Raw genomic sequence first — 9,202 nt, 5'->3', positions numbered from 1 at the left:
AAATATAATTTATCGCTCTCGATTCATTTACATAAGATATGAACGGAGCCCAAAATTGTAAGTCTTTAAATATATTCGTGTTCATGTGTGAACATTTTAAGTATTTTATTAAAACTTCACTTATTACCAACACTCACTACATAAATGCCAAATTTGTTATAAATTTTAAATTTTATTTACCCACTTACTGTAATCCGAAATGGCCAACACTGGCCAGAAGTTGGTGCCGCCGCAAAGTGAAATGTTTTGCTCTTTAAACTGGCTGCCATTCGATTTCATGAGCGCCACTTAGCGTGCCACCAAAAAATTCCCGGTCGCAAGCATATGAATTAGCTTTTTGTTCCCTTTTGCCGCTGTGGCAATGGAGGCTGGGGCATCGTACTCGCATATTTTAATAGTTTGTTTTATGGCACTTACATTAGCATCTAATTTCTGCTAACAAGCGGCCGCAAAAAGCCAAACAAATGAACAAACAAAACGAACAAACAGGGCGAAACAAAAGTTTCCATTTTATGCCCAAAGTTCTAGGCTATAAAGACACCGGTCGCGAGTTGGCCAGGTCACAGTTAGCAAACGGAGTGCGCGGAGCAATCATAAAGCCACTGATAAAGTCAAGCGACCAGTAAAGCAGTTCAAGGAGCCATAAGGATAATGCGTAGCTGGTTTTTATTTGGATTATATGCGCTGCTAATCGCCGCAACAGTTGGCCAACCGCTGCAGCAAAATGAGTCCGGAGAAAACGAGGATAGCGAAAGGAGCGAGCGAGTGAGTCGCCAAATTCCCTATTTGGGTGGCTACGGAGGATATGGCAGTGGCTACGGAGGATATGGAGGTGGCTACGGAGGCTATGGAGGATACGGCGGCTATGGAGGCTATGGAGGACTCGGCGGATATGGGGGATACGGGGGCTATGGAAGCTACGGCGGCATACGCTCCTCACTTTATCCCTACGGCAATCTGTATGGCGCCAGCGGCTTGGGACTGGCGGGCGGATATTATGGTCGTCCTTATGGTTATGGCGGTGGCTATAATATTGGATATCCGGCCATTGGCGGCTTCGGTGCCACCGGCGGCGGCATCTTTGGTGTTAGTCCATTCTAACCATTCGCTTAAGTGGATATACGAAATAATAAAACCAAAACGAAAAACTAAAATTCTTGGTAAAACTTATACAAATATGCAGGGGAGGTCGAGGTCTGTGGCTAAATAAGCTGGGATTACCTAATGATCCCTCAGCTGGCCATTTGACATGGTAATGTGATTGTGGTCGATTGGGGAAAAATGCAAAAAATACAAAATTTGCTGTACAGATTGACCTATTTAAGAGATTGGTGCCGAAGTTAAGAGGTAATATCTATAAATTTTTAGAATATTTCAGGTAGAAAGAATTCCAAAGATTACTCCATACTTCAGACTTCACTTCACAACACTAGCGAAAACATAAGGATTTAAGATGATAGCACATTTCAAAGGATTAGCCAGCTCTTCTAAAATTAAAAGCCCCTACTCTCTTAAACGATACGAAATTCGCAGTAGTCAACTGTTTCACTTTGATGGCCCCAAGATATGGCTGTTTATTTGCTCGAGTGTCCAGTCGCTTCTTTGAAGCAATTCAAAACGATTATCGCCTTCATTCATTAAAATCTAGCATGGCTTACCATATTATTTACACAGCTCTGCGTTAACCAGAGCTCAATCATTTACATTTAGTGGAAGGGGGGAGCTTAAGCAAATAGAGAGATTTTGCAGACAGGAAGAGCTCACTTCTTTTTAGATTTTAATTGCCGATAGTGTAAGTAAGCACTATGCTGACATGCCACACCGCAAAAGTAACACACTCTACACTCGCAGGCCAGTCGAGCGGAGTGTCCGAGTGCCGTTTAATTAGTGTGTGACTTTTAAACGACTTGCGTTGCACATACGCCCCGTTGCGCACGCTTTCGCTCAGTGTAGACAAACACACACACACACGTGTAAGTTGGTCGGAGTTGGTTGCAAGAGCGTACGCAAACAGAAAAACAAGCAACAGGACATCGAAGACACACACACACACACACAGCGAATGGCGAAGAAAATGGGGGGAAAATGTCCGATGTGCGATGCCCTAACGAGCTACGTGAGCATGAATTATTATTTCAATTAACAGGAACGAAAAACGACAAGGACTGCAGTGGGCCAATAAAGTCATCACTATTTGCATGCACCGCATGTTGGGAATCCTTAATAATTCACAATGGCATGCCGTCAACTAATTGTGGTGTTTGGGCTTCTTAGTTGACTTTGTAATTGCAGTAATTGAGCATAAATTAATAATCATTTGCTCCTAATGACACCCTGCATTCCAAATAATAATGCCCTGCTAACGGCCATCAAATTGATTTTGGTTACGTATTTTATTATTGTTTCAATGCGAATTTGGTTATGATAAATGCGAAAATAATATTAGCATTGACCTTTTACATATTTGACGCAATTGATTAAAACTATTTGCTCTTGATATGTAATTTTATTAGCTTCTGATTTTTGACATCACATTTTTAAACATGTGATCACTATAAGTATTTTGAAAACCATCATCATACTAAATTGGAATTAAACAACAAACCTTGCTATTACTTATTTCGAATTTAAAAATGTTTGAGCACATTCCACACATAACCCTAGAACATTCCTAGGCAAATGGGATGATCTAGCTTATGTACCCCGCTCTTTTAAAGGACTCATCGTTTGACAACTTGGCTTTCACAATCCGCATCCGTTGACAAATACGGCATGTGTCCGCTTGTCTTTCATCCTCTTCGGGGAAACTCTGATTGCGCTTCTACTTGGTGCCGATTATCTTTTAATGTCTCTTCAGGCACTAGCCAGGGGTATTTTTTTTTTTTCTTTCTAGAGCGGCGAAGGATTCTGGGAACACTGGAACCGCCATTCATTCAATCCTGGCTGCGCTGCTGTTGCTGCTTTATATGCGCTCGCCACTCCTTTCAGTGGGCTTCGCTTTTGATTTGGCCAACGCTTTTGCCAATTGCACTCGAAATTGCTGCAGCAGCGGCGCTGTGTTTAAAATGGCAATCAGATAACACCTTCCTTTTTAGCCATATTCCACTCTATACCTCCATTCAGAGCCAGATGGTGCGGTTGCCGTGGCTGCCTGCCTGCCAGCCTGAATTGAAAACTTATATATATTTGCTTTTTATGCGTAGTTCGGTCGTGGGAACGAGTATGCTAAACTAAACTAAACTGACTGACTGACTAGAGGCAGTGGGCCAGAATGGGTTGCCAGTTGGCATAAGCTTTATACATTTTTACGCTTTGTGGCCCCCGCAATGTGTGTGTGAGTCTGTGTGTGTGTATTTGCATGTGTATCAGCTCAAAGTAGCGTGAAATAAAAAAACGTCGACACTTGAGACCGAAGCCTTTGAGTGCTGCCAGTGTTTATATAAATTTATATGTATATACATATATAAATGTACGTATATTGGTGTGGCACAGTCCTGCCGCGTTGAAGCGTAAAAAAAAGTAGATGGAAATAAAAATACAACAAGATGATGGCCGGCAAAAAGCACAGCTATAGCCGCAGAAACAGAGCTAGTTTTGCGAAAAGGACCTGGTGCGGAAATTGAAATCTCTATGGCGAGTGCTCCAGGATCTGTCCATCAAAGTGGCAGCCTAAGAAAGGCACACTAAGGTTCTCAAACGGATGACCACACAAAGCAAAGGATGCAGTGCGAGAAAAGGACATGCATTCAGAACTATACTTGTTTGAAAATAACTAGAAATGTTTTAGAGAGCTGTTTTGATTTCTAAATAATTCTGCTTTCTTCTGGTAAGCTTATATATTTATATAAAAAGAAAAAAAAGAAAAGAAAAAAAGAAGAGAGCAGTATTTTCCCTGAGTGCCGAACCCAATTGAAAGGTAGCAGGAACTTGAGTCGGGTGCAGGTGAGGCTGTGGTTGTGCCGCAACCGAAATACCTTTGCACCTTCGCACCCTTTCATCAGCAAAGTGGCCGGAGCAACAGTTGTGCCCATGTAGTTTTCAAAAGGAATAAGGACGCCGGCCTAAAGGGGAGGGATTTGGTTGCCATCTCCTGGGCGGATGTACGACGACCGCAAGCTCCTAGCCAAACAGTTTAAAGCGCATTAAACTTATCTGATGGCCAAGGCGTCCAAACGACCAACCTACAGACCATTGGCTATGTACACAGCTCGCAGCTCTCGCTGTGATAAGAGCCACTTGGCCTATCAATGCATTTTAAACGAGAGCCTCGTAAGCCAGACTAATGACAAATTAATATTAACAAAGCAATCTGCTGATGCTGCTGCTACTCTTGTGTCCCCGCAACAAAACCGAGAACAACAAATGCCAGGGGCCGGGTCGCTCTGATTTGCCTGGAATGTTACTTAATTGGAACTTAATGTCCCTCGAATTGTTTACAAACACGAGCAGCGCAGAGGGACGCAAATCGGTTGGGGGCAAATCGGTTGGTTTGTCCGCACGCAAAAGGAGGAGTGAGCGGACAGGACAACGGACAACGGACAGGACATCGGCGGAGAAGCGGTCTTTAGATAAAGCAAAGTGGCGACAGCTCTGAGCAACACTTCAAAATGAGAGCCAGGCGGGGTGAAAGTGAAAGAAAAATGCGTTTTAAAGTGACACTTGATGTAGGTAATGTGACAGCCTTACAAGCAAAGGCAGAAGAAGCGAAACAAAATGGCATAAAATCGTATAAAACGATACAAAAGTACGCCGGGCACTGAAATTTATAATAGTGGACCTTAAAATGCCCTGTGATTTATTTGCTTATATTTTTAATTCAATAGAATTCAAACAGTGTTTCTTGTATATTTAAATGTGAGCAAAAAGTAAAGACTGATTTTAAAAGTAACATTTTGAAACCTTTCAAACTTGATTCTTAATTAATATACATTGAGCACAAAGGACACTTTGTTGCATAATTTTGCCAATAATAATGTTAACATTTTCCCTCTTAATCAAAATGAAAATGCTGAGAATTCAGTATGTGATTCATGCGACATAAGCACATTGCTTGGATTGGGTAGCCCCTTTTCCGTTTCGCGTTTCCCTGCCGGGTCTTTAATTTGCTCACTCCATTGCGCCAGACATCGGGAGCAGGAGACGAGCCCGCTGGCCGGCGGACATTATCTTAAGAGGAGCAGCCACCACCACCCCGGATCCCTTCGACAATAAGTCCTGCGTCGCGTCCAGCGTTGACAGCTGTTACAGCTGCAGAAATATGCAAATTGGAAGGCGTTTTAATAGATAAAGAGCACAGGCAGCGTGCCGCGGCGACGGCGAGCGAGTGCCACGCAGGACACTCGACGAAAAAGGACCTACCCGGCACACAATGGGAAATGGCGTGGCGAAAATGTTGGAAAACGCGCGGCTAAGTGGAAGGCAGCCATAATAATGGCTTTTGTTGCATATTGTGAAGTTAAATGCGAAAAGCTTATAATCTCATTTCACCAAAAGGGAGCTGAAGCGTTTTAGATTCATTTCGGGCTCCCCAGAAAGCGAATTCTTATTAGTTAATATAGCAAAATGGAGCAAATTAAATTAGATTTTGTAAATAACATTATATGAATAACAAAAATTCAGTGTTAAGAAATTACTTCTGTTGGAGCGAGTTTTGAATTCTGATTTTAATAGTTTGTTACACTTTCAAACACTTTGATTGGTGATTTTTCTGCTGCTTTGATTTTTTGCAATTCAATTAGTTAACTTATTTTAATTCCGACATAAAACTGTCGTTGCTGTGGCTTTTGCTTAATATTGATACATATATTTTGATTATAAGTTTCTTAATTGTTCAATTAATTATTAAGCTCGAAAGTATTTGAATGCGCACATAAATACAAATATTTAAACTGAATATGCAAAAAGTGAAAATACAATGTAAAATTGTGATATTTCTCTCTGGAAACAGCAATGTGCTGAAAAATCAGGTGGTCACCGAGTACGCCCACTTTGCCACCTGGCTTTTCGACGGGGAATGTGTCCTTTAACGCGGTTCCAACTTAAAATGCAAAATACAAACCCGAGGGTTCGACGGCTCCAAGTTGCGTTGTCATGCCCACGACGACGACGAATGTCCTGGCTGGCTGGGCTGCTCCGTTGTCCATCCGATTGGCAGGACCCAATCCTGTTGCGCGCCCTTTTGTTGTTAGCTACCCGGCATTTGTTTTTCCGCGGCGCCCTTTTTTTCCGTGCCGTATTTTTCCATGCCCGGGACCTTAACACTAAATTGACTTTTAATGCAAAATAAACCAAAATAATGTATTGCGTAATTTTCTTTAAAGAATTTTTACATTAGCATTTCAAAAGAGATTTTTCTTTGTTGCTCTGCTCCTTGAGTTTTCCCTCATCTCATTCGCAATTTTCCCCGTCCCCCTCGCATTTTCACGCCCTTGACTTCGCTATCCGTTCACCTTTTCGCTGTGTTGGCCATTTGCTAAGTGCGACATTAAATGTTGCGTGAGGATAATCCAATCTGCTTGACATGAATTTTAATTTGCATTGAGTAATTAGCCCAAGTTCATTTCGCTGGCCCGAGTCCTTCCAAATGCTAAATGGAATTTGTCCGAAGACAGTTTTAGCCGTTCCTCCATTCCATTCTCTCTATCTGTCTTTTGGCTTCGGCTTTGGCTTTCTTCGCTTCTCATACATTTGCTTGATTTCGTACAAATTAAACTAATTTGGTTTTCCCTACCTTTTCTGGTTGCCGAAGCTGCAGGACGTTTGGCACATTTGCTGATTACGCTCGTCCTGCTTGGTCTACATGGGGAAAAAATGTAGTTGCTAAGAAAAATTGTCAAAATTAAGCTCACTTTTATTTAATGATATTTGTGAGTAAGATTTTACTAAAGTAGTTCCTTAAAAGCATTTAGGGTTTAAACCCTCAGATTCTAGAAAATAACAAAAGTTCAAAACTTCAAATTCTATATTTTGTACAGCATTTTCCTTGGTTATTTGGTTGCTCTGAATTATATCCCTTAAAAGGCCCAACTTTTCTCTGAGTGCTTCTTTCACTATATCCTTGAATCCATGGCTCGTCAGCAGGCAATTGAAACAAACAATAAAACGTGCGCTTTTCGTAATTTAAATCAGACAGAGAGATGGCTAAAAAAGGGACTTTTGCCGCATTTAAAGTTGGCACACAGAGCGAGATGGCGAGTTCGGCAGTGTGGGAAAGAGAGGGCGAGAATCAAACGAGAGATTGAATTTCTGCTTGCCTGCACTTTAATTTGCCAGATGCTAACGCAAAATGCTAAAAACACACGTACGCCAGAAACGAATTGAAAATCACACGGAAATACATGGAGTGGGGCAGAAGTCGGGGTAAACGGATGGGAAATGTACGCAATCAACAGCTCGCACAGAGAGCGTTCGGCGAAATAATAAATAAATTCATAATGGCTTTCCCAAATGACAAAATATTGCATCGCCAATCGACAAAATATTAACACTCACTCAAACACACGCACTTAGGCATTGCATTCATTCCATTCCATCAGCGACTGACTGACGTCACATAAGCCACGAGAAATTATTGCATGGCCCGGCCACAAATTTCATAAACCGGAAACGCAATCAAGCATCGCTTATACGCAGCGTTGTTTGCCAGTCGAGCATTTTTATCCACCACCATACATCCATCCATTGAGCACTCCACCAGCCGCCTCCTTTTTTTCGGCCATTCAGTGACAAAATGCATTTATATTTTGCGTTAGACAAAATGCCAAAAACCGCATTGAAATGCGTATTTCGAGTGCATAAGCTGTCACTCGTCCCGTCTCTGTCTATTGCTCCGAGCACCGTCTCTTTCGCACGCGCAGCTAGCCGTCTCCCTCTCGTTTGTTAGCGCGCAATGAACTGTGGAGATGAATTAACTCGATTTTGGCATGATTTGATGATGATTTGATTTGTTCCGAGACAGGCGGCGCGGGACAGTGGACCACCAACACAATCGCATAATCGCGCACTCACAAAATTCAAACACACGCTCAGGCACTGAGAAAAAAGTCTAAGAATGTTATAAGAAAATCAGCTTATTTTGTAGAACAATAGAAAAATATAAGGTTAGGCGGAATTTGGTTATATTCGACCATTGAAAAAGGACAAAGTTAATTACAAGAAAACCAAAAATCGTGATAATAAAAAATATAAAAAGGTTTTTAAAATTGTTCTCAGGAATGCAAGCGTTTTTGAGTCAGGAAGTGCAGTGGATTCAATCAGAAAAATATAATATAGTAACCAAAACTTTGTAAAACTCGTAAATATACATATTCTTAATAACTGCCACAGATTTATGCGCAGTGCACTAATACACAGTCCCGCAGAATACCGGACAATTTGCTTGAGAATCTCGTGATGAAAATGTAGCATACATTTGGGCGCCGCTAATAGGAAAAACCAGAGCGCGTCGATGGTTGCGAATGTCATTACCACAAATGCGAAAATTGCATTCGAATAGTGCAAATAGCGAAAATGCTAATGAACACTTACAACCAGCACAACCGCTTAATGCGCATAAATGAATTAATTAACCAACAACCTGTCGCCAACACGCAGGAGATGCGATTTGCAATCTCCGAGCAAAACGACAGCGTAGCATACAAGCTGAAAGTCATAAAAACTACTGTTTTAATGAATGTAACTCGAACAAATAAAAGTCACATTACCCATTCCTTGGCGAGGATTTATATTTAATTAACAAACATCTGTTTATTTAAATCAATTACAGCATTTCTGAACGGCAAACTAATTTCGGAATAAAAGCAAACTGAAAAAGTTAATTACTAGATATGCGTATTTATTTAAAATATCAGTTGCATGTTAGGCTATGCCATTGCGCTCTATTGCTTAATTAGAAAATGTATAGACAACACATTAAATATGGAATTTGTCAGGTAACGTATACGAAATGTTATTTATTTATACGTGATCCCAATTTAGTTCAAAATGTAAGATGCATTCAAATACCAATATAAACTGTAACATGACTTTCCTCTTATCAAGTTAGTTGGTGAAATACAAAATTTCGGCTTAACCGTGAATATTTCAGCATGGAGTTTAATTCCGGCAGTTACGAAAAAAATAAACGATTATTTTAAAATAAATGACATTTAAACACTGTTAAATTACGCTTTTCGTACAACCTTTGCAACCGTACAGTTTGCGT

The 9,202-nt window shown here is 41.0% G+C and overlaps 1 protein-coding gene across 1 annotated transcript; it reads left to right on the top strand.

The window, feature by feature from the left end:
- Window positions 1-586: 586 nt before the first annotated feature.
- Window positions 587-1,101, top strand: LOC117149942 (shematrin-like protein 2). The gene has a single exon (XM_033316843.1). The coding sequence runs from the start codon at window positions 652-654 to the stop codon at window positions 1,099-1,101; it is 450 nt and encodes a 149-aa protein (XP_033172734.1). The 5' UTR covers window positions 587-651.
- Window positions 1,102-9,202: the final 8,101 nt, after the last annotated feature.

Source organism: Drosophila mauritiana, unplaced genomic scaffold, assembly GCF_004382145.1.
Source record: "Drosophila mauritiana strain mau12 unplaced genomic scaffold, ASM438214v1 U_96, whole genome shotgun sequence".
Classification (NCBI taxonomy): domain Eukaryota; kingdom Metazoa; phylum Arthropoda; class Insecta; order Diptera; family Drosophilidae; genus Drosophila; species Drosophila mauritiana.
Note: the sequence above shows the minus strand (reverse complement) of the source record. Positions and strands in the feature narration are given on the sequence as shown.